The sequence below is a fragment of the Panthera tigris genome, chromosome B2 (assembly GCF_018350195.1).
Source record: "Panthera tigris isolate Pti1 chromosome B2, P.tigris_Pti1_mat1.1, whole genome shotgun sequence".
NCBI lineage: Eukaryota > Metazoa > Chordata > Mammalia > Carnivora > Felidae > Panthera > Panthera tigris.
Window position 1 is genome coordinate 67272311 of NC_056664.1, and position 26594 is coordinate 67298904.

Genomic DNA, 26594 nt, shown 5'->3' on the forward strand with positions numbered 1-26594 from the left:
ACAAATGCTTAATGTCTTGATTGCAGAAATTTGTATTAACAATTGCTATCTTTGAAGAACAAAAAATGAGTTATTTTAGATTTCACTGATTATCCTGGCAACTATTTGTGTTCTACTCTCCAATTTGATACTGTTTCAAGATGACTACATGATGTTCTCTGGTGTCTTGACATCTTATTTTGTTTCTAGCAGTAAACCACATTATTATGTTCTGTCAGTAGTATATTTCCTCAATGTAACTTTTTCGATGTTTCAATCTGACCAAGGAATTTGACAATTTAAAACCCACTGAGAAAACAAAAACAAAAACAACCCACTGATTATTTTTAAAATGTTATTTCAATCTTAATGAAAAGTACCTAGAAAAATAAAAATGTGTGACTTACTGTAGCTGATTTCCTCTCCCCTTTAAGAAGTTTTCCAAGAATTTCATAGCCATCAGTTGTGATATTTCCAGCTTCCTTGATGTCTTTTTCTATAATTTCATAGCAGTCGATGTAAATCTTAACACTTTTTGAGGTCACTACAATATGAACCTAAAAAGATCATTTGTTTCCATTATAAAGTTTCTACCCAAAAAAACTTGGGTGATTTCTGCATATTTCAGATCACAGGTTAACAAATATGTTCTTTATATTATTGTTATCCCAAATCAAGTCTTGGACTAAAATCCCAATAGTCAGATTACAATGTCAACGTCATTTATTAAAAACATCAAATTAAATGAGCCTTCATCCACATATACATGCATAATTGCCTATTTTCCCATATGTACTCTTTCTGAGATGACCAGAGATAATGTAGTAGATGAGATGATCCCATTAACTATAAAGAACTATTCAAATACAAGTTAATAAATTATTAATGTATTGCTATACTCAGTAAACAGGATCCTCAAATGTCTTCCATTGATTTTGCTAAATTCAATTTTTAATTTGTTATTCCCTAATCTCAGCCAAAAAGAACTTGCATACCATATAGACATTTAACATAGTAAAGAATTAGCCCACGTCTTCTACAGAGATTCGGTTCTGGAAATTGATAGATATAAGATTCAATTTCCTTTTAAGGAAAGAATCTTATGTTGATTTACTTCTTATCTGATATTCAGGACACTCAGAATTTAAATCTATTAGTGCAGATAATTAATAAAACATTTGTATTTCAACAGCGTAAAGAATGGCTGCAGGTAATCTTTGAGTTTATAGTTATACTCATAGTTTCCACTTATCACAGCACAAATACTCAAGTAAGCACTCGATAATTACTTTGAAAAGTTTGGCTCCAAGTTAAAAGGAAAAGAAATTCCCTTAAGTTCTTTGAGTCAGTAAGCATAAGGACAATCTCTGGCAATGTTTTTAAATAGTGAATATTTTTCCCACATAGAATCACCACCAAAACATTAATTTAGTGCATCTGTTAAGTTCTAAGTGTGAACTGCATATTGATTGCTTTTATATAAAAGTGATACATAGCTTACTAAAAATTAACTTTAAATGTCCCCAGAATAATCATCTAATATTGAATTCAAGAAGAAGACCATATAAGCATTCCCAAGATATTTATTATCTAATAAGAACTAAAACTTATTTTTGGCTCTTCTATGAACAATCTCAGAGGCAAAAATTCACAAAATATTTTGAAAAAACCATAGTACCCCCAAAATTATTTCAAAATCAAAACTTTTAATTTGTAACAAAATTATTCCAATTGCCAGTCAATACTAGCCATTAAGAAACTCATGCTAAAAACATATTTTGCTACAATCTCTTCAGTGCTTTTCATCACATTTTAAATACAGGCATAATAACATTTCAGAGTGGGTTCTTCATCTGTAGACCACTGTCCCAAGTATTTAGGGACTATTTCCCAGCTGTGAATCCTTTTTGGTCACAGTAAAGTAGGAAGAAATAGGAACACTCTTATCAACTCATCTCCCTTCCCAAGTTCTACTGTTCCCTAAATCTTTTATTTTTCATCTATTCCACTTTTTTTCTTATGACAAACTTCTCACTTGGAACAGAGACACAAAACGTGTCAAGAGAATCCTTAAAAAGCAATAGCTGTCCGCCATTCCTTACTTAAGCTCTTTTACCCTATGCTCCTTTTCTCCCAAGAGTCCCCTGCATGTCATTTTCATTAATTTCCTACTATCAGAGTATCACTCATTCACATCCTAAAGACTGAAGAAGTTCAATTCCCAAATTAAATGGAAAATGAGAGAAAAGTGTTTGAATCTTTGAATGAGTAAAGAATGTAAACAGACAATAGTGACTGAACTCAGTACTTGATGAGATAAATGAGAATAGGTTAAAAGAATGGGGTGGAGGAGTAGAGGAGGAAAAAGAGCATAGTGAAAACATAGAGGAGAAACTAAAAAAAGAAAAGTCTGATGAGAAAAAAAGGTAGAGATTGAGGAGACAAGAGAGCTTGTCAGAAGGAAAAAGAAGAGGCATTACATAAAAACTAAGAACACAAATGCCTCTCCATAAAAGCAAGCAAAGAAAGAAATGTCAAACAAAATTATCTTGATTTGTAATTAATGACTGTCATTATAGACCTCTGCACAAAATACTGCTTTTTTTTAAAGTAGAATGAAGTATTTGATGAGGGTTGGAAATTTAAACATAATAGCGTTTAAGTGGTTATCAGTTGGTTCATAAATTTCTAATATCTTCAGTAGTATGGAAGGAAAAATAAAATAGTTCTTTTTAGCAACTACTGAAATGTAAGTTTAATAGGTGTATTAATGAGCCAAAAAAGTTCATAAGAACTTGGCCAAATTCAACATCTATTATCAGATAAGGAGCAGTTGAAGCTAATAATATTTGTCAAGCTAGAATTTTCTTTCCCAGTGAGGCATTTATTTTACTGTACTTCATCATGGCAGTAGATATGCCATTATACTCAGAGATCTTTGTTTTTCCTTCATTGTTGTTTTGCTTCTCACCAATGTGTACACTAAAGTGACTTTGAGCTTCATGAGGAGAGTCCCTTGCTATCCTTCGCAAGAATGATTCATCAATAAGAAAAAACATTCTGGAAAGAAACCAAGACTCTCAGGAAGAGAATTTGCAAAAAATCTAGCTAAACTACTCAAGTACAGGAAAGTTCAATTTTTACTTGAGAATCAGACTGAACTGGAAATATTTGTCTCCTATGCACGAGGACTAATTTTCTGAGTGCCTTACTGCTGCACAAGTGCTATTCCTCCTGTTAACTCAATCCAATGAATGACGGAATACCATTAAAAAGCCCACTCTAACCTAGATGGCTCTTTTCATTTCTAATGCTCCCAACTGTAGTACTTATTTGTCAATTAATCGTCCTTTAGAAATTTGATAGAACTTGCGTATTATCCTCTAATGTTGACATACAAAAAATTTTAATGAAGATCAACAAGAATAGACAATCCCCTAAGAATGCATCTTAGAACTTTTAATAATATTTTTTAGAGAATTCATAATGTGTTCATGTAAGAGAAATATTTCTCATAAATATATTAATTACTTTAGTAAATAATCATAACTTTCGGACTAGCATGCTTGTAACTCTTTGGTAAACAAGCAGAAGCAGCTTACTGGGCTCTATAAAAGAATTATTTTTATCAATTAAAATACTATCCACAAAAATTAAGCTTTTGAAATGAAATGACATAAAGGTTCACAATAAAATGGTAGGTAGAAAAAATAGGCATACAAAACTATACCTACTACATGATTCAAATTTTGAAGATATTAGCATTGAAAACATATCAGCATGTTAGTAGTAATTATCTCCTTGTTAGTAGAATTACTGTTTTATTTAAAATTTTTTAAATATTTATTCATTTTTGAGAGACAGAGAGACAGAGTGTGAGCAGGGGAGGGGCAGAGAGGGAAACACAGCATCTGAAGCAGTCTCCAGGCTCTGAGCTGTCAGCACAGAGCCCGATGAGATCATGACCTGAGCCAAAGTCGGGCGCTTAACTGACTGAACCACCCAGGCGCCCCTTACTGTTTTATTTTAAATATTCTCAAATTAATCAAATTCTTTAAAAGAAGATTTTGGTTTTAAAAGACATAGCTATGTTTCTACCAAGTTAACATGACCTTTTAATAAATAATAAATTAGTTTGAATTTTTAAATCATATGCTTTTTCTATAAATAATCAGATATTTTATGTTTTTACCTTGTGAAAACTGCCATAAAATAATGTCTTCACCTCATCTGTGTCAAATGTAACAGTTTGCACTTCACCTCTTGTATCCTTGTTAAAGAACGATAATGTCTTGCTAGAAGCTGTAACCAACACATAATTGTTATTAAATCACATGCATGGTATACTTTATGTGGAAAATATTAACTAATGATTCTTGTTGGAGAGCTTTCTAAAATATTCAATAATTTCAGTTGAGATTAAATAAAATTAGAATATTTATCAATACGTTGTATTTTTAAACATAAAATCATGTATCAAGTAATTATATATATTCCGTAGGTTTTTAAAGAAAAGGAAAGAGAATTCATAATCAAAAGTAGTATGCATGCGCCTTAAAATAAGATAAAAATCCTTACGATCTGCAATTACTCCAACTTGTGGTTTATAATCTCTATCTGTGATTTGCCAAATTGCAAAAGGGTCACTGGGAGTTTCTGGGAGAAGTCTGAACAATAATATAATTGTATATGAAGAAGGAAGTCCATTTGGGTGTAGATCTCTGTTGGATAAAACATAACTGATTAGTTAATTAACAAAGATTTCTCACCAGAAATAGAGAATATTTTAAATCTTTGTACAATAAACTCATTACCAGCAGTATTAGAAGCTAGTCATAATAATCTGGCTACATATTAGAAAAGGAAAAATTTAGGAAACACATCAAAAGAGCAAACACTAAAGATCTATTATGTAAGTAGTGAATAGATTATTTACAATCGGCTAAATTTGCAAAAGTCTGGGAAATTGCCCAAGGTCTTTTATCCTACCGTTAATAACTGTTAATATCCTACTGTTAATTGTTTCTAGACACAAATATGATTATAAAATTACATAATGATTTTAGAGTGATAGACACTGTATCTATGGATGTAATTTTAAGAAAATGAATCTTACTAAATATGCTTAATTTCCAATGTCAGGGGAATGAGATCATGAGTAATACAGCTTAAGGTTTTAATTTCTCCTTGCCTATTTCTGATAGTTTTTACACTTCCAAATTCCTCCCTTGAAATCAAATAAATCACATAATCTCCAGAAGCTCACATGTTCCCAAAAATAAAACCAGTAATAAACGTTAAGCCCATGTACATGTGCAAACGTTTAGTGATGATAAAGGATGTGATCCAATTAAAAGGAAATGTTTCTTGGCTCTAAAGCCATTAGACAAAAAATGTGGTCCCATGTGCTCTTCCAGAGTTGAGTCAGTCATTGTTCCGGGGGAATCTCTGAAGCAGGATTGATGGTTTTCTGTGTGAGACCATTTAATAATACTTTCTTCCTGAAGGTAGCGAAAAGGCTTTAATTATCAACTCTTGGACAGAAAAGAAGCTGTTCCTCCACAAATTTTGACAGAGGGCACAGAATGTCTCTGAAGGTTTCATGTCCTAGTACCACACCACTGGTACTTCTGGAACACAATGCCGCCCTGCTTCTTAAAACATATGTTCTCAGCATGCTGACATGATGCCTTTCATATGTGCAAAAACCTGCTATCTTCATAATATTCCATGTTAAAAATAATATCTTCTCCACATTAATTCATCTCTCACCCGGTGCATGTTTCTCCATTAGTTAATGAGTGCTTATGAAAAAAGTGTAATTGCATTCATGCTTCTGTCTTTCAGCCACAGTTCTGACTCTTGAGAACACAGTAGGCTGTCACAAATTAAATGTAGGAATCATACCTTGTGGTGACTGAAGTTAAACACCGGGTATTAAGATTCACTGACAAACCTAAAACTGTGAACCATCATGGTTAACCATAAAAGAGTTAGGAACTTACAGTGTGGTCAAACTACAACAATATGATCTGTGCTTTCTTTAAAGAAATTAGCTTTGATTTTATTCTGAATTTTCCATCAGCTTTCCCAGAGCATTTCAAATTTCAGACATCATTTTCTGACCCTGTCCTAAGTTTCTAAAGGCTTTATTTCTTCTTGTTCTTTTCTTCCCATAAGCTGCCAAACACATATTAAAGTGTTTTAATTCTAATGAATAAAAAATACATATTTTAGTTATGATTCCCAGGTGCAAACTTTCATGAAGTAAAATAACAACAGCTAGAGCTACCCAACAGATTGCCAGAGCATTGGCCAATAAAAACTAACCGCTGCCTGTCTGATCTTGGACAAGCAAAAGTGCCACAATACTTCATCTTCTGGAGATCTGAAACATTAAAAAGAATGCCGGCTCTCATTCGGCATTTATTCCATTCAGTCCCTCTGCACCACAGGAAGAAATGTTCAAAATAATTAGTTGCCTTCCTGCTTAAAAAGCCTCGCTTAGAAGAAGCCTTAAATCTACAATCCTAGCCTTAAATCCTAAAAGGTCCATTATCCATAATATTTCAGAACCAGGATGAGATTCTTGGGTCTGAGAATAGTAAGGCTGGAGTCTTAGTCTCCTGTGTGACCCGATGGGGAAGACACTTAAACCGACTGTATTTAAGGAAACTAAGCTAAGTCATCCATGAGAGACTTCTGACAATTCTAAAGTTTCCAGATTTTAAGAAGTCAGCAAAAATTCTAAGAACTGCAAAAAAGTGTCAGGCCCATGATAGGAGAAAGAAACTCCTCGTCACACTTACGCTGTAGGCTGATTCACAAACGCATTCTTCTGAAGTTTGTATGCTGAGTAGCTGGGGAAAGAACCAGACTCCAAAGAGACTCCTGGTACGGAAGCAAAATTCTTTTCTGTCAGGTTGTATGCTTCAAGCATCTTAAAACCTTTACACCAGAAAAGAAAAGATCAAAATTAGGTCCTTTTAATTATTTTGTTGCTTAAATCTGGAAGTAAGTTAGTCCAAGGGTATAAATGCTTACCGGGTGAGGTGTAGCCGTCCAAATAAATGAGAGGACAACCTGCAACACACAGTGTTCTCTGAGTTCGATTCAGCCACGTGATACACAAACATTACACATGCACACGAAGCAGCTATGTACATATACCAAGTCATGGGAGTGTTCGTTCATTTACAAAAATAACATCCATCTAGCCCTTTATAAGTGATTTCTTGTAGACTTCCTTTGTGTAGGAGAAATTATAGTGCTAACTGGTATAATCAATGTTTTCTGAAAATCCTCCAGTCCTAGTGGGAATTTTACAGTATTCTTACAAATAGCAAAAACAGAATTGAAGGGGGAAATTTTCAGATGTTTTTCAATAGATTAAAGAACTCTTCTCCCCGTGGATTTTAGATTTAAGCAAAGGCAGAAGTTTGTCCCTATTCAGCTGTCTGCCAACCCCTCCCACCCCCCAAGCCCCATGTCAGCTATTGGACGTCACACAGCGGTGACAAGCGTGCGACAGTTTTCACCCCGGGACCCCAGAGCCAGGGATCCTAGAGGGTGGCTTTCAGGACCCCAGAACCGCAAGGGAGGCAATGGTACCTCCAGACGCACTACCCCCTCCCCTGCGCAATTCCATTCTGAGCTTTGGCATGAGTTCTGAGAGTAAACCCCAGATTATTGTTCACTGCTGCCACCTCTAAGCACATCTCTGAGTTTTTAGTAATGTGTGAGAAGGCAAGATATAACACCTGTGAAGCGTAGCCCTCCCTAGGACCAGGGGTCTAATACTAGCCACATAAGTGTCTCCATAACACCCCAAGAATCGGTGCTTATAGGTGGGAAAGAGGATAAATTGACTTAAATAATTGATCTTTGGTCCTTCGCTGTATTTGAAAAGCTCCAAGTTCATTGAAGTCTTGGCAAAAACAAGAAAAATCTACACCCAAAAAACCAAAAGAGGACCAAGTGAATTTCTATGGAGTGCACACGCAAAAGTCAGTGTTTTCCTTGCTTCCTTGAAGCACGGATGTTGACAGAACAAATACCAATTGATTACTAATAGAGAAAACCTTCATCTCACAGAAATGTTTCTATAAATGCATTTCTAAGCTGAAGATTAATTTACTCAAACGTCACAGCATTGGGATGGTGGGAAAAGGATATGTTAAAACACTTCATTTCCATACAAGGAATATTACATCCTCAAGGCTAAAAGCGGACCTCTGACAAACACACATTTAGCATGATCTCAATAGGAACAATGATTCATCAGGTTCCCAAGTGATTTCCCCGAATTTATTTACTCACGGACCTGATCCCATACAGGACAGGCCATTGTCTACTAAGTTGTTTTCTTCCAAAACAGGTGAGATTGTGGATCCATCTGGACCATGACTTACTTGAAGTGGCAGTCTCACAGACAAACGTGATAAGGTTGTCCTCAATCTTCTCAAAAGACTCAAAGTCATCCACAATGAACACGTGCCGTTCACTCGGTTTGCTGGCAATGTTAGCGAGCTCATTGTAGTCAACGTCAGCCACACCGACTACAAAGACACTGAACCCTGCAGAGCAGTGTTTATAGAGTGAATTACATGTCCCCTTTTCCATACTTTATTCAGCAGTTCAAAATAAAACCTTTTCAGAAATGACACTGCATTTTTCTCAGTATATGCAGTAAGTCCTTTTAATGGACATAAACTCTCTTGGACTTTTCCAGGCCTTCCTGTTTTCTGGCTTAGAAAACTCAATTATTTGGGTTTCTTAAAATAAAATCCTAACAATTAAAAGGCGCACATCTTAACAGCAGAAAGACTTGATGTGGTGCACATTTCCTTCCAGAGATCCATAGTCCTAACAGACCCATCCATTCGACAGCTCTCTTAGGCACCATTAACACTTTAAGCTTACGTAATTCAGAAACCAAGAATGGGCTCATTTTAAACTTTGAGTTCTTGAAACTGATTTTCTCAACAACTCAGGCTCAAAGGCAGCACTTTGGCCACTCTTGAAATGGAATCTATAATTCCCAGTGGAAATAAACTTTCATTTATTTAGGCTAACACAAATAAACAAAGACTTCACTCCAAAAGTTTAGTTTGAAAGTAGAAAAAGTAGACTATATAAGAAATTAGTTCTCTAATGAGATATAAATAAGGTAACTTGAGCAAGCATGCATCACCCCAAACTTAAATCAACCAAAAGCCCAAAATATGTAGATATCTGTTCAAAGTGCATGACATTGCACTCATGCAATGAGTGGGTGGCTCAGTCAGTTAAGCGTTCGACTCTTTATTTAGGCTCAGGTCATAATCTCACAGTTGTGGGTTTGAGTCCCATGTCAGGCTCTGCACTGACAGTGTGGAACCTGCTTGGGATTCTGTCTCTCCCTCTCTCTCTGCTCCTCCCCCATGCTCGCTTGCTCTCTCTCAAATAAATAAACTTAAAAAAATAAAGGCAATAACTTATTTAAAAAGAAAAGTCAGTACAAAGAACAATCTGTATTGAAAGAAGACAGTATGACTTAGCACTAATCATGACTCATGCTTTTAGCCAAAGAATTATGTATGTGCCGATGAAAAATTCCATATAACAAAGTACTTTCTAAATTTACTACAGTCAATCAAACACAAAATAGAATTCTCTCTAAAATATGTTAACCTTGGACTCTACCTGGGAGTTGGGATTTGGGGGTGTGGAGGGCGTTAACGCAAGTGCTGGTGAGACCTAATTTCATCTCTAGTAATCCTAAATAATGAATCCAAATCTGTGTTGCCAGGAGGCTCTCAGGATATTTGATTGTCAAGGTCCACTTCAAAGATATCTTCCTCCTCCTCCCTTCAGCAATCTGCATTGGGTTTGTATCTGCAAGGATGTGCTAAAGCTAAAGGCTTCCCTATGTTTCTCCTGGCACAGGGAACCGGCATCAAAATTCACTTCTGCTATGGGAGGAAGTCTGCTCTGGGACCATCCCATTACTGCATTCTGTAGCCTTCTAGCCATGATGGGGAAATTAGGTTTGCTCTTTTACATACCCCGAGTCACATCTTACACAAAGATATATATATATACACACCATGTCATTTCTGAGCACTTACTACACCATCCACAAATTAAATATAAACTAACATTTAAAGGGTATGGACTCCAGAGTAAAACAGGAAAAATAAAGTAAAAGCAGCAGTTTCATCTTTCGCAATCATTCCTGGAAACATGTAAAACTGTTAAGATAATGAGTGCGCTCACTGGACATCAAATTCATGCCTGTGCTTACCTGACTGCTGGATGACCAAAGCTGCCTTCTTGACCTCATCCTGTGACCGACCATCTGTGACCACAACCAGCACCTTGGGGACATTCTTCCTCATGCCGCTCTCCCAGGTCAAGACCTTCTCCTTGATAAACGTGAGAGCTTTGCCTGTAGAGTGTTGCAGGGAACATTGTACTGTCACCTCAGTGAAAACTATCCAAATGCCAATAGACACACTCAACTGAGAAGAATATGAATATCAGAATGTGGTAGTACACTCAGTTCTACCACTCCAAATGCTTTGGAGAGTGAAGGTCCACGTTCACAGTTGATTAACTGTACCTGTCCTTGTGTTTCCTCCTCTGTACCTAATATTCTGGAGGGCCCCAAGGGCTTGGGCCTTGTCATTGTACGTGTTCAACTTGAACTCAGACTTGACCTCGTCACTGTACTGCACAAATGAGACCTGAAAGGGAATGTAGTTGGTGGTGAGGTTAAGACACCTCTTTCTATAGTTCAATTTTCCAGTGGCTCCTCCTGCTGTTGAATGGGGAAAATAAATATCCTAGATTTGACAGACTATTATAATAAGCTCTTTATAGCTAATACTATAACACTGACTACTATTGTCTCATTAAATTTACCAATTTCTAATCTTCAATGAAACCACCAATAATTGATATTTACATTGTAAATATGCTGTATTCATATAGTATTCACATCCTTTCTCTAGGATGTAGGAAGAGATGGGCAAGGCTAGGGAAGAGTGAGGTCCCAGGATTAGAAATGAGAACACACCATCTTGAACTCAAATGTTGGCTAAGCAATTTGGTCCTTAGCCAACTGCTTCTTCTCACTAACTGCATTCATTCTTCATCGTAAGATTAAAATGTTGCATGTGTGCTAATAATCAGCACTCACCACAAACAGTGTAATTTACTTGACAGAGTACAGGCTTTGTAGTCAGAATTCAATGGGCTCAAATCCTAGCTCTGCCTCTTAGTAGCTGTGTGACATAGGGGAAGTTCTGCACCTCTCTGGGCTTTCGTTTCCATATCAGTAAAATGGAGATAACTATCCTTACTTTCCAGAGTCATGTTAAGGACTGATAATCACGTATATAAAGTAGATGACACAGTAGTTATTTTTTACTTTTTATTAGAAATCTCAGTGTCTGAATGGATGAAAAAAATGGCTTAATTGCTAAAACATTAATTTAAGACTATAACTAGCTTGAATTTTTTACTCTTCTTGGGTTGGAAAAATGTTCACAGGATTATTTGGGGATTTTAAATTTAGTATATTCCATAAAAGAATACATGATTTGTTTATGAACTTATGTGTGGCTTATGTCAAAATCTCTTATTTTTATAATCAAAGATGCCACAGTGATGAAGTATGAAACGCCACACACCCACGCCAGTCACTGCTCATCACTGTGTCCTCTATCTTAATAGGGATTGACAATCACAGTGCATTTAATTTCCAGAACATTAGATGACCTTTTATGGAAATGTATCATTGTCGGAAGTCTTAAGCAGGAAGTCAGAGTCAGAATGCCCTAAATTCTCCAAAAGCAGTATCATCTAGCCAAGAGAATATCTACGGAAGAATTTATTTTTCTATTTGTCATTTATATCCAACTCCTTCCCAAAAATACATGTGTAAAGAAAAATAGTAAATAACAAAAGTCAAAACATAGTTTATACAGAAAAGCCTTTCTACTTAAAAAGAGAAATTCAAAGGAAATAGCAAGACCTTACAAATGAATAGCCACTATGAAACAGCACCCACCTGAATTCCAGCAGGACTGATTTCATCAAAGGCTCCCACAGTATTGAAGATGAATTTTACAACTTTGTTAAAATTATCATCCCCGATACTCCAGGAGGCATCAGTCAAGAATACAATATCTGCCTTGGCCCCTTTGCATACTGGGGGGAAAAAACAGAGAAACCCCAATTCTCATGAATTCTTTTACTCAAATGAAGTTACAAAGCTGAGAAGTGTAGCCCAACACCCCCTACCCAAAGTAGTCTTCAGCAGCAGCAGCAATTCCTGGGAGCTTCTTAGAAATGCAGAATCTGGGCCCTACCCAAGACCTCCTGAATCAGATTAGCAATGACAAGGTACCCTGACGATTCACATGCACAATAAAGTTTGAGAAGCACTAGTCTAATTGTCCCTTAATTTCTGGTCTGGAATTACTCCATCTGCTTAGATCCACTATGCAAATATATGCTCTTTCCTTGTGGAACTTCTCAAGTGGTTTCAAACAATAGATGAGGAGGAAATAAAATGAAAAGCAACAATGTCTAGAATTTAAGAATACCCATCAGTAGGTCTGGAGGTTTTGTATGTAATTGTCAAAGATTTGGTGCAAATTAGGTGTCTTTTCATTTTAAATTAGGCCACTAGAATCATACAGAGTAAGGGAAGGAAGGAATAAATTATCTTTGATTTCAATTTTCAGACCTGGAGGGTTAAAAAAATTAAAATTTTAGTATATAAAAACATGTAGAATATACAGCACCAAGAATGAACCTCACATAAACTGTGGACTATGGATGAAAATGATGTGTCAGTGTAGACCCATGGTAACAAATGCACCACTCTGGTGTTCAGTGTTGATACTGAGGGAGGTTATGTGTGAGAGGGGCAGGTTGTATGTGGGAACTCTATGTACTTTCAGTTCAATTTTGCTAAGACTGCTTTAAAAAGTAAAGTCTAGGGCACCTGAGTGGCTCAGTCCATCGAGCCTCCAACTCTTGATTTCGGCTCAGGTCATGATCTCACAGTCATAGGATCTGGCCCTGTGTTGGGCTCCATGCTTAGCGTGGAGCCTTTTTGGGATTCTCTCTCCCTCTCCTTCTGCCCCTTCCCTGCTCATACTTTCTCTCAAAAAAAAAAAAAAAAAAAAAAAAAGTCTATTAAGAAAAATTTAATATATTTTAGGACAAGGTTTTTTACTGAATTTCTTTCAACAGTCTAAAGAAACCCATTATTATTTTACCCTACAATACAATTTACCCTATATAGTATTATTTTATCATATAAGAATACATTTTTAATTATTTTATTTTATTTAGTAGATTTAATAAAGTTGTAGCATTCTAGAGCCCTCTAAGAGAAAAGAAAAATACTTATAAAATCTGAAATTCTTTCAGTTAAGTGCCAGAAACAGAAACTTGGGGAAAGAATAAAGCAGTAGTTAATTAGCTTAAACTTGATCTGATAAAACACTGAGAAGTGCCCCAAAGTACTGAGAGACCAGTTCTGTTAGCTCACTATGTCTTTTTGCCAGTTCCCTGCAAGTGACAATTATGTCTCAAAACTGCATTGAATGAACATTTTTTAACTTTGTGCAATCCAGGGCAGAAGCCAGGAATTCCAAAGCCGAAGGCCCTAGGTGTAGGTTGAAGATACAGCCAAAAAGGTTCACAATGCCTATTGATGTCAGCCTCCAGGAAAAAGAAATGCCCACCATGGGACTATGGACAATGCAAAGTATCACTAGACATTAATCTGCAAAATCGAGGAAAGAGAGTTCCAACTGAAGAGCTATAGCTTATGACTGAGTTCATTCACACTCCCGCCTGAGCGGGAGAAGAACAATTACTGGTAATCTTTTTATTTTTTTTATCTAAAAACTGTTCAGCAAAGATGATAAATCAGAAATAGCCTATATCAGTCGGAAGTAGCATCTAGGCTACATAAATAAGAAGGCTATAAATTCCTACCAGCTGAATGTACTGCCTGACATGCTGTACTTACCTTCCCGGGCTGGTGGAATTGTGGGAGGGGGAGGAGGTGTGGGAGGCTCCGTAGGGGCTTCTGTTGGCTTCACAGCTGGAATTAAAAAATAATAATTAGAAGAATATAACCTGTGCAAATTTCATATCACAGGAAGTGCATGTTAGGAGCAATTTAAGTCCTAGATAACAAATCAAGTCTCATTGGCACTGATATACCGGAAATTCTATTGTATCCAAATTTGATATCATTGGTAGTCATTCAAACATTGACAACAGCTGCAGAAAGCAAAATGACAATTCAAAGGGTGGATGAAAGGCCTTCAAATAGGGTCAAATGAGTAGAGGTCACTAATACGAGTGCATATTCACCTTCTCATTGCCAGCAAAAGCTGTATCTCCCTCCTGTAGCCCTTCCCTTAAAATAACACCAACTCTGTAACAGGGACAACATGGATTTGCTGTAGATAAAAGTCCTGAACCAGCCACAGATTCCTTCTTCATTAATCTGCCATCATTCCAATCATTACTATTGCCCAAAGGGAGAAGTGTCTACACCGGAGCCACTAAAGTCTCCCACACGTAGAACATTCTATTCTGACACCTTACAGAGACTTTCAGATTACTCAAAAACTTACTGGTATGTTCTTTGACAGAGACTCCAGGTCCCTCAAGATTTGGTGTCTGTACAAAAACAGTGACACCATAATCAGTTTCTGGTGAAAGGCCAGTGAAGCAGTGACTGGTTTCCGATCCACGCACTGTAATTTCTTGTCCTCTGGTTCCTGATTATGACAACAAAGGAAAATGCCAGTGTCACCATCAAATATATGTAAAGACATTTTTATATATAATTTTGTAGACAAAATAGCATCTCCATTACTGAAGTTTAAAATGTTGCTACTCTGTGCCCAGTCCTTTTTTTCCTTTTTTAATTTTTTTGTTTGTTTGTTTGTTTGTTGGTGTTACACACATACCATCTGCAGGGCTTAGTTTTAGCCTGTAGGAGGTGGCTGCCCGGTGAGGTGACCATCTAACACAGAACGTATCCCACCCGACCTGGTAAGTTTTCAGATCTGTCACATTTAAATACACTACGAGAAAAAAAAAAAAAAGAAAGAAAGAAAGAAAGGAAAAACAGATTTACTTCACGAATAAAGACAAAAATGCATACTTTTAATCAAAACACAATTTTAAAACTTCCACTGTAGCTGAAAAACAAATGCCTATGTTCTTAGTATGTTTCCTTGTAAGAAACATACAAGAAACATACAGGAAAATGTGGTACAGCTAAAACAGACCTCCTGTTCTATCACTAGTTCTCAAGGGAAAGAAATTCTACATAGTCTAGACACTACAAAGAACCAAGACATCTCATGTAAAATAATAATAAGAAATTTTTCTAAAAGGCTATCTTCTAAGTCCTTAAATAGTTATTAACTACTTGGTGACCACAAAATCTATCTTTGGGCCAAGTCATTAATCATGGCATTTCTGTGAAAATTTTCAATTGAATCAATCATTTAAGTAATATATGTTTTAACATCACATATGTCAAAAAAAAACAAAACAAAAACTACATAGCATTCCAAATCTAATTTTACAGATAAGTCATGGATAAAATCATAATTTCTATACTTTTTATCTTTCAAAATTCAAAGTATATTTTACCAGAAATAAAAATATCACATACATTTTTGTATACTCAATTATATTACTTATATATTTGTGTGGCTAGACAACAAAGGGCCACCTCCTTAATGCTGAGGAAACATGCATATGTTAAGAAGAAATGAAATTAGAACAGGCTGACCTGGCAATCTGCACCACACTCTTTCTTACAACCATGAAAAGATATGTCACTCACATGTAGTGCCTTGATCCGTCAGGGGGACACTGAGTCCAGAATCATACTGAGCGTAAACATCCACATCATAGGTGGTGCTGGGATTGAGATTGTGTAACGTGTATGATGTCATTTCTCCAACAAAAACTTCCATGGGCTCATTGGAACCTTTAAGAACAATCACAAAAATACATAGAAATATGCCACCACTAGTCTCAAATTTTCCTTAAAATCAAATAACTTATACTCAAATGATGGTAGGAACACCATTAATTCCACAGCCCCTTATGCACCTGCTCACTGTAGCACATGTTTCATTATATGGTGAATACAAAACTATAAGCAGAGACTGAATTCTTCACCCTCTTATAATCAAAGCATACATAGCACAGTACCTAGAATGTAGTAGGTTTGTAATCAATGTTCCTTTAATGATAGTAACTACCCTAGACCCCTCAAGCCTCTTCTCTAAGCCCCAATTTGGCAGCATAGTGCTTTGTGCATAGTAGATGCTCAGTTAACATTTTTCCAATTTGTTATAGAGATGATTTAAGAAATTCTATCTTGGGGTGTGCCTGGTTGTCTCAGGCAGCCAAGTGTCCGACTTTTGCTCAGGTCACGACCTCACAGCTTGTGAGTTTGAGCCCCACCACCTATATAGGGGTCTCTGCTGTTAGCACAGAGTCCACTTTGGATCTTCTGTCCCCCTCTCTCTCTGCACCTCCCCTGCTCACTCTCTTTCTCTCAAAAATAAACATTAAAAAAAAAGAAAAGAAATTCTATCTTGGTTCTTATTCCATGAGTTTGGTTCCTGAAGGTCCTCAATTAGCAACACCTTCTCCTCCTTTAAGCTCTCTCTCTCGAATCTCACATTTCCTTTCTCTTGCCCTCTCTCCTTTATTTTTCATAGCTCACCCCCTTTCTGGGTGCGTGAACGATACCCTCGCAAATTTGGTACAAAGAGCACTTTTCTTCCATTTTGCTAAGCATACAGGCAGAACATAGAAACAGAGATAACAAATCACTTAATCAAGGTGATATCCACTTAGATGTAAATGTTAATGGAAAGTTGAAAGCAAGCCTGTCAGGGATAAACTAAAATGCATATGCCCTTGACATAATGGGAAAACACAGAAGTTTATATTGATTAAATATGCATTATTTCACAATCATAATAACGTACAGAATATCTGAACACAGATTCCATTTGCGTCATTTTATGAACCAGACCAAACTTTATAATCATGCAATATAAGGAGAGTCTCATCTGCACCCATAGTAACAATGACACTTCAGACCATAGGCTTAGAACACTATTTCCAAAAATATTGCCTCTAGTGGGAGAGGACTTGATGTGACAACCAAACTCTCAAGAGAATCTAATCACCGAGGATGCGGTAAAGGCTCCCTCATAAACAATAAACTCTTTAATGCATTTGTATGGCAATAAAGGTATTTCCTTACCCACTGGCTTATACACAATTTTATATCCAAGAACCGGAGAGGGTGAAGGGTCCCAGGATACTCTGAATCTCGTATACCATTCATCAGAGATGTGTATGTTTTGAGGTGGAAGCAGTCCCACTGCAAACAAATATTGGCACACATTACTGACCTCTCATTGACAAGCAAGGAGAGCATAGGACATTATGAGTATTGATTGCACGGTCCCATGACAATAATTTAACAAGATGCCCTCATCCAGAAAACAATTTCAAAGCTGTGAAACGTTCAACGGGAAACTTAGTAGTTTTCCAAATTCAAACAGTAACTCAAATGGCCCCAGCAACTGATGATTCCCAGAGCTATTAGGCTATATAATGCAGATTAACAGAAAATACAAGAGATCTCATACTATTTGTAGCATGTTATACATTACAGATTGTTAGAGCCAAAAAGCAATTTAGAAACTCTCTAGTCCAACCACCTTATCACATAAATAAGATTTGATTTGCCCAAGACCACACAACTAGCTGGTGACCAAAATGACGTTCTTTCCCAGCACCCTTCTATCCTCCCCCATCATAACCTAGAGCAAGTCAAGTCTCCAGGGGTACCGCCTCCAACTCCACACCCTGTAAAACCAATGCTGTTAGGTAGCATGCTGAGTAGTTACTGCATTATTATTTTTATTTATATTATTAGATACATAACATATATTATAAAGGATTCAACTTAAACACTTTTTTTTTTTTTTTTGCAAGAGAAACTGGAAATGGCTTTGGCACTTCCTTGAAAATTTAAGTCTGGTAAAGATTTTTTTTTTATATTTTCATAAGCACAAAATTCTAAAATATGCCATTTCCCAAGAAAAGTACCAGAAAGTATTCTAAAACCTAAGGGAAAGTGAAAAATGAAAAGTTGTTCAATTTAAATTGTCAAGTCGCTGAACTGAGACTCCATTGACTCAGTCCTGCAGACAATAAGTACCAATAAATATATAAATTCCTGGCCTTGAGAGGCTGAGATAAAACAACTCTACAGGTGTTTTTCTCTTGGGAGCTTTCAAATGTCGCCTCCCCCAAATTTTGTAATGTCAAGATTGTTTAAGCACTGAAAGTGTTTGGGCAACTGAGTGTAGCAAGGAACCTGAAATCATTTACTTTAGTGGGTTTTTGAGGAATGAAGTGGAAAGAGGAACACGGATATTTACCGGTAACAGAACTCAGACCTACATAGCCCAGCCTGCCTTTATGCTAAACCAATGACTTTCAATCTCGGCTGTGCGCTAGAACGTAAGTGGATCCAGGTTACAGTTCAAACCAGTTCCAGTAGTATCTCTGGGGGTTTTAAGGCTCTTCAGGTAATTTCAGGGAGCAACCAACTTGGAGGACCTTTGCTCTAAACAATAAGAAATTGACACCAGTGTAAGCTGTAAAAGTGGCCCACCGTGGAGCCCAGGTGGCTCAGTTGGTTAAGCTTCAGATTTCTTGATTTCGGCTCAGGTCAGGAGCCCCGCATCAGCTATGCACTGACAGCGAGGAGGCTGCTTGGAATTCTCTCTCTCTGCCCCTCCCCTGCATGCTCTCTCTCTTTTTCTCTCTCTCAAAACAAATAAACTTTATTTTTAAAAAAGAAAAAAATAAGGAAAAGTGATCCGAGCAATGAGAAAGAATGAAATATGGCCCTTTGTAGTAACGTGGATGGAACTGGAGAGTGTTATGCTAAGTGAAATAAGCCATACAGAGAAAGACAGATACCATATGTTTTCACTCTTATGTGGATCCTGAGAAACTTAACAGAAACCCATGGGGGAGGGGAAGGAAAAAAAAAAAAAAAGAGGTTAGAGTGGGAGAGAGCCAAAGCATAAGAGACTCTTAAAAACTGAGAACAAACTGAGGGTTGATGGGGGGTGGGAGGGAGGGGAGGGTAGGTGATGGGCATTGAAGAGGGCATCTTTTGGGATGAGCACTGGGTGTTGTATGGAAACCATTTTAACAATAAAGTTCATATATTAAAAAAAAAAGGGATCCGAACACTAATAATTTTCTGTAAATTACTTGGTACTACAGGAAAAAAAGCTAAATTTGCAAAGACAGGGATGATTACCAATCATCTTGCTTCTTTATTTATGACTTAACATTTTATCATGATAGAGTGTTTTTTGCTGATACTAAATTGACTGAGTTAACAGCTACATCCTTTACTGATACCACACAAACTAAACCATTATTCGGAGAAACAATGGTTTTCCAAAGGAGAAACAAAACTATGTCAAGCAAAGCAAAATATGCAGATTTTGTCTCTTTTTCTTCTTTTAGTGGACTTTTAAAAAGTTAAAATACAAATTCTATTTCCATATCATTTTGACAAAATTCAATGTTTAATATAAATGTTAATGCAGTATTAATGTAATATTTGGGATGTACTGGTAAAGGAAAAACTTAAAGATTATAAAAGGATGAAGACAGTTACCAGTTCTTCCATTTCCTGTTAGATGGCCACCGTCTCCATCTTCATAAACAGCAATAACAGTAATTTTATATGGAGTATCAGACTGCAGGGGCTGCAACATTACATTATTTCTTCTGCCTGGGACTGTGGTCTATAAGAAGTTAAATGACAAGTTATCAGCTAGAGAGCTTCCAGATCAAAAGGCAACATTGTTTTAGGTATTTCTATAAACAGTAACAGTTTCTTCATCCTTTGTTTTTGTTGCACAATGCTCAATCAAGGTCTACACTGCCTCTGTGCAGCAGCAGGAGAGTGGTTCTAGAGTCAGAGAGATCTGGGCTCAAATCCCAGATCAGCCATTTATCAGCCTTGTGACTAAGCAGAAAAATCGTGGAGGAAATGGTGAGGATGAAAGGTAAGAACACATACAACACCTCGGTGCACATTACTGGGTACTGTGGCAGTCAGCAGCATGCAGCAAGGTTTGTCTCCACCTCTCATCCATGTGTGTTACATTTTCATGTACTCCCGCAGCAAATTCCCACCACGAGGCCACTGTGGGAATGGTAATAGCTGCTGGGAATTCTTTGGTGAACAAAAATGGACTCCTTGTCTGCCCTCAGGGATATCAGTTTGGCTGATACTAATTAGGCGGAAAAGACGAAAAACAGGAAATGGAAAATACATTCAACTACCCCCGTGAAGAGGAAATGAACCAGATATATCTATCTCTCTTCCAACCCTATGCTTTACCTCTACAAACAATTGCATGTGTTTCTGATAAATAAAAATGGGTGTCTGAATTAAAGCTTAACATATCAAGTTCAAAAGATGAAATAGAACACGACGATAACAAAGGGGGGGGGGGTGATCAAAGAAGGTCTGTGGCAGAATGATTGCAAACCACAGACCTAGCTGCTTTATAATCAACATTTTATGTAATCTTCAATTGACCTATCACTTCAATTAACCACTAAACTTTTTAAAAAGTGGTAAGTTTTTCCATCCATAGCTAATGGATATGCCTGGTGAGGGCTGTGAGGAAGTTACAAGAAACCTAAATCTGGTTCAAGAGAGACACTGTGACACATAAAAAGTTTTCAGGTAATTTGACAGCATATTATATTCCAAAACCAAAGTACAACAAAAAATGTTAAATTTAAAGAAAAGAGGCATCAGTTAGCACTGGAATACTGAAGGGGCATCTTGTAGAGAAATCAGATTTAAAGAAAGGATAGGCTTTGCAGGGTCATATCATTTGGACATTAATTTAGGTAGCTCAGAATAGTAGGTATCATGTTTCACTAGACTTAGTTCTGAACAAAATTAGGTGGCTAGAAATATGTATTTCATGCAATAAGACAATTTTTCAATCTGTCTTTAGAACAAAATGAACCCAAAGACATTGACTCTCCCTAACGTGGGAGACACATTAGATGTATTTGGGTGTTCCCAGTATTGTGTCAGAGAAAGTCATAACAAATGTGACTGTCACCCAAGAGTCAAGGACTCAGCTGTAATCACAGTACACTCTCAAAGGAAAAAAAAAAAAAACAACTTAATTTCACCCCCCCTGCCAGGTGAGAGATTATAAAATGCTCAAATAAATGAGAACTGAACTTACATATTCATCAATTGGATCTCCAACAGTGGGAGAATAAATGATCCTGTATTGCTGAACCGGCCCATCAGCATGATCCCAGGCTACAGAGAGGCTATTGGTTGTCTCCCCAAAGACTCTCATATTTCTTGGTCCACTTCGTGGTACTAAGTAAATAAAAATAGAATAAAGTTAGTTGCCCGCTTGTGAGCATGGCAGACATGGGGGTGGCGGAAGGGGCATAGGATAATTTTACAAAGGTACAAAGGAGTTACTTGGGGAAGCCTCACATTCGTTAGGATATTTACTCCCTTATGTTTGAAACTAAATATACAGACTGGGAGAGAAAGGGATTATTTCAACTACTATAAACCACCTCCTGTTTAATGAAACATAGAAGCCAAGCCCTCACATCTCTCAAGTGCCCACTTGGTGAGAAGATCCACTGCAAGGCAGAAGAAGAGAAAAACTCCTCTTTAACTTAGGTCCCAGATGAGAAAATGGCAGAATGAAGTTCCCTCAGCACAGACAGCAGTCATGGGCCCAGAGCTTTAGCCTGGAATTTGAACGTGAGGATGCCCAGGCAGAACCACATACCCAGGCCTACTCTCGTCTGTGCAAAGGTGGAGACAGTGCTCACCACATCTCACTCAGCACCCACCTCCCACTTCTCACTCACTCGGAGGAGCCCTGCCAACCTAGTTACAAGGGAAGGGGGTGGAGAAAGGATTTCTGCCTCACGCGTTCGGCCCTGGCCAGGGCTGGGATTTCCCTCTCCATCGGAGTAGAGAGCTACAATGTTCACAGAATAGGGCGTGTCCGGAATCAGCCGCTCCAGGTGCACCGTGCGGGTATTCCCTGGCACCACCATCTGGAGGGGAGGAAATGCCAAATTCTGCTTGACAACAGCTCAAATGCTTATCAAGTTTTTTATTAGTCAACATAATAACATTTATAATTAAAAGCTGAGCCCAGGCACGTCAGAAGCCAACCACTATGCTTCCTCATGAGATCTGGCAAAGCCACACTATCAGATACAATTTATCCTCAGAAATTCCCCCTCCAAAAAAAACCAAAATTTAGTTCATACTAAACTACTAAACATGCTAAACTACCCTTAGTAGCTTCAGTTGTCTCTCATTTATGTTTACTATAAAGATTCTCAAATCCAGGGCTCATGGTAGTTACCCACAGTGCATCCTGATTGTTAGACACACATAAGAGAAGGGACCCCCCCCCACACACACACACACACTAGTAGGGGAGAGATTTTGCATTAAAATCGAGAGCTACTCCATAAAATGGACAAGGACAATGTTGCCTGAGTAAGTCCCGCCATACACAGAGACATGCAAATCATTTGTCTATCTTTGTTCACCGCCATTGTCCATTTTTATAAAGACGTAAAGTAGTCCATAATTTTACTTTAGTCCATAAATTAGTCCATAAATTTACTTTTCCCTAGGTGTTCTGATACTATTTCTATTCAAATTACTAATTTCAGATTTCTACATCATCAATCTACTTATAAAACTGAATAGGAGACACCTAGGTGGCTCAGTCAGTTAAGCATCTGATTCTTGAATTTGGGTCAGGTCATGATCTCACAGTCGTGAGATTAAGCCCTGAGTCAGGCTCTGTGCTGAGCGTGGAGCCTGCTTAAGATTCTCTCTCTCCTGCCCCTCCCCCATTTGCGCGTGTATGTGCACACCCACTCCCTCTCATCTCTCTCTCAAAAACAAAAACAAAAAAAAACTAAATAGTATTGTGAACTGAAACAGACTGGGCAACTTGTAAGAGCCAGTGAAGGCAAACTTTAAGATATTTTCATAACACAGACATTTCTACATTACAACAAAAGCCCATATTGACAAGGTCTGTTAATGATTTGCATTTATTACTGGGGTATTTAACTCATATAGCTGACTTGTATTTTCCCAAAATCCATCTTTGCTAACTAACCCTAAATTTAGTACACCGCCTTAAATCATTAGGTGCAATCATTTAAGCATTATTCATGGTCATGTTTGTGGTTGGCATTCACACAGGCTACCAAACAAGACACAAACACAAGACTAAGCTCATCAGGAAATGAAGTTTGCATGAGACTCAGTGCCACTCCAATAACTGGCTTATCCGTCTGGCCCAGCAGCCACAGCAGGAGGTGCAGTAGAGTCTACACAGCTCTTTTACTGAGCTCGAAGAGGACCAGATTGCTTACAGACTCTGACGGTCTTGTGCCAGCCACAGGAGAATACACGATGCGATACTGCTGCACGGGCCCCGGCGCAGGGTCCCAGCGGACGTCTAGGCTGTTTGGCGTAGGATTGTACACTTGGACATTCCTTGCCAGCCCTCTCACCACTGAGGAAAGAAAAGCCAACACATATTTCTTAAGTCTGTTTACGTAGGTCAAACTTTTGTTATCGCTTCTTCGGGAGTTATACTCTGCAACAGGATAAAATACTGTCCTCCTTAAATTTCTAATTATCTACCCACAAAAGCAGATTAAAACCCTCCAAATCCAAATTTAGTCTAAGTTAGCCAATTATGGCCTTTTTCTATATGGAAGCAAAACTGTTGCCAATAAAAACAAGCTAGTACAAGCAGTAGTACTGGGCTGGCCATAAAAGGACAAGGGACAAGGGAGGCAAAACTGGAAAAGAAACTTTGGTTTTCCAACATAGATAATGGAGATACAGAAAAGGAATTTTGTAGTGTCTGCCTTCTAAGTACAAACTGACAACAGCTATGAAGCCTATCTAATTCAGCTGGCTGGTTTCAATCATTCATTCTTTCATCCAACCCTTCTTCATTCAAGAAATAGCTACTGAGGTGCTCTGTGATTAAGAGAAAAGTCAAAAAGAGGGAGAAATAGAAGATACACTCAGTTCTCAATTAACTTCCCCAACAGGCCCTTAGAAAAACATACAAATTAAATCCATGTATTAACCCCAAACTCTACTTTAGCTAATCACATCATCTTTCCAGAGCACAAATCTCTCACCATAAGAAGCCATCTATACTTGCTTCCTTTTAACCATCAGCAAGTATATTTTTAAGGCCAAAGAAATTATTTATTAGTATACACAAAAGCCTGTAAGCAATACTACAAAGCACAGTAAAACCACTTTAAACTGGTTTCACAAGATGTTAACAGCAAATGAAAGCACACAGATTTTTGACGACCAAAAGCACTTCATCAGCAAACCAGAGAAATGTGCAATCAAGTATGTGATAAACACATTTCAACACTTCACACTATGAAAGCCAATTACAAAACACTGTTTCATACAGATTTATAAAGCACAAAGCAAAGCAAAATCAATTTTTGTAGGTGAAAGAGAATGACTAAAATAGCATATTGATGATCATATTCACATTTATAAGTCCTGAAATTACCACCCCAGAAGAATGCCATTATAAATTTGTTATTTCATATGCAAAAATGTTAGCAGTTGGTGGTGTTTGGAAGACAAATAGCAGGTACCTGTTATGTAGTTATTCTATCATTCTGAATTTTCCAAAATTTTTTAACAGGCCTATGCGGCCTTTATAATGAAAAGCAAAATTTGTAATGAAAAACCTAGAATTTTCCTTCCTTCTCAACTTACATGTCCTTCCGGTATCTGATGTGCGTCCTCCATCTCCTTCAGTATAAACAGGAACTACTGTAACAGTATATGGGGTATCTGGCTGCAGATTCCTAAGAATGGCATAATTCGTATTCCCAGGGATTGGTACCTAAAGATTTTAATAAAACATAAAGCACTTGATTTGAAAAACTTGTAAAAGAAACAATACATGAAACAATATAATACTCAAAATACTAACTCAAGATCAAGTCAAGAAGCAAGTTCTGTAATATCGGAATATAAAGATGTGCCCATATGAACTGTGACAAGAGGTTATAAAGACTTTTTTAGACCCCGACACTCACCCTAGGATCCCCCTTTAGAACATCCTGGAATAATTATTTCCCCCAGCTCAACCTCCCAGAATCCTCCTATCACCCTGGCACTAAGGCAGCAATCTATTACCCTCTACTGAGTTCTATTAAATGAATATGAACTTCCTCAGCCCTAAAGCAAACTGGTTAACATTTTTAGCTCAACTTTGATTTCATTCAGCTACAGTTTAAATAAACATGCATTTTTCGCTACAGAATGTAATTACCAGTTCCTCTGGACCACCTGCTGTTGGTGCGTAGAAGAGCTTGTACTGACGAGGGTTTCCCTCTGCGTGGTCCCAGCGAACATTCAAGGTGCTGGTAGAAGGGTCATACACTCTGAGGTTCCTCACAGTATTCAGAGGTTCTGCAATGCACAGAAATCACATGACAGTATGATCCCAACTACGAAGCACACTCAAAATGCTCATTCGTTGATATTTCCCAGGCACCTTGAATACAGCAGAGACACCATAATGGGCACCCCACAAATATTTGTTGAAGTAGTGAATAAATAAAAGAATTTCTTTGGTAATCTGGTACACATGTCTCCTCTCCACAAAATATTTTGGCCCCAAAGTGGTTTCTTTTTCAGTCTTAGAAAGTAATAAATGTCTTTCTCCATAAACAGAGACAGATAACTCCAAGCAAGGATAAGCAATTAATATCATTTTTTCAATGTATTTTAAAATTTGATTAGCAAAACTGTGTCACTCGCTGTTTCCAGATAAAGATGTGATTCTGTTCCAGTGGTAGCTACTAAAGAAGCTACAGGAGTCTGGATTTACTTACTGGTCTTGCCTCTTCCTGTCATCCGACCTCCTTCACCGTCAGGATACAGGGAGGACACAGTGATCGTGTAAGGAGTGTCAGGCTTCAGTTTCTGCAGGACCACACTGTTCTGCCGTCCCCCTATTGTGGTCTTAAGCAAAACAGGGATAAGTGTTAGTCACGTCCTCTCCATCTCACTGATCTGCCAGAGAAAGCTCTTTCTACAGGGGAGCTATTTGAGACCCTTGCCAAGATCTGGAAACACATACCACAGTGAAGGTTTAAAATACATCTTATGGTGTAATTTGAAGTGTAAACTGTGCACCTTAAATCATAAAGAACATTCTAAGCCTTAAACTGGTGACCTCAAAAAGATATTTCAACTTGCCGCCAGCACAGCAAAATTTGGTCCAAGGCACATTTCATAGCTCTTTCCCCAAAAAGGCTTTGATCATAAGTGAGCTACAAAGGAATTTTCAGATAGCAAAGAACTGCCTAATATTAGAAGCTCCACACCATTCACTAGTATTTTTACTTTTTTA

The 26594-nt window shown here is 37.5% G+C and overlaps 1 protein-coding gene across 4 annotated transcripts in view; it reads right to left on the bottom strand.

Moving 5' to 3' along the window:
• The window catches only part of COL12A1 (collagen type XII alpha 1 chain), a 115518-nt gene that overhangs the window by 21488 nt on the left and 67436 nt on the right, over positions 1-26594 (bottom strand). For all 4 annotated transcript variants that reach the window (XM_042986676.1, XM_007090120.3, XM_042986677.1 and 1 more), the window contains 21 exons: positions 26074-26203; positions 25509-25648; positions 24947-25076; positions 23554-23696; positions 22074-22203; positions 21357-21499; positions 19754-19883; positions 17303-17422; positions 15860-16006; positions 14970-15086; positions 14631-14777; positions 14015-14089; positions 12035-12174; positions 10583-10706; positions 10265-10408; positions 8391-8555; positions 7024-7062; positions 6789-6927; positions 4558-4700; positions 4172-4281; positions 387-536 (listed from right to left, as the gene is read on the bottom strand). In XM_042986676.1, coding sequence (XP_042842610.1) covers positions 387-536; positions 4172-4281; positions 4558-4700; positions 6789-6927; positions 7024-7062; positions 8391-8555; positions 10265-10408; positions 10583-10706; positions 12035-12174; positions 14015-14089; positions 14631-14777; positions 14970-15086; positions 15860-16006; positions 17303-17422; positions 19754-19883; positions 21357-21499; positions 22074-22203; positions 23554-23696; positions 24947-25076; positions 25509-25648; positions 26074-26203 — 2706 coding nt within the window. The remainder of the gene's footprint in view (positions 1-386; positions 537-4171; positions 4282-4557; positions 4701-6788; positions 6928-7023; positions 7063-8390; positions 8556-10264; positions 10409-10582; positions 10707-12034; positions 12175-14014; positions 14090-14630; positions 14778-14969; positions 15087-15859; positions 16007-17302; positions 17423-19753; positions 19884-21356; positions 21500-22073; positions 22204-23553; positions 23697-24946; positions 25077-25508; positions 25649-26073; positions 26204-26594) is intronic.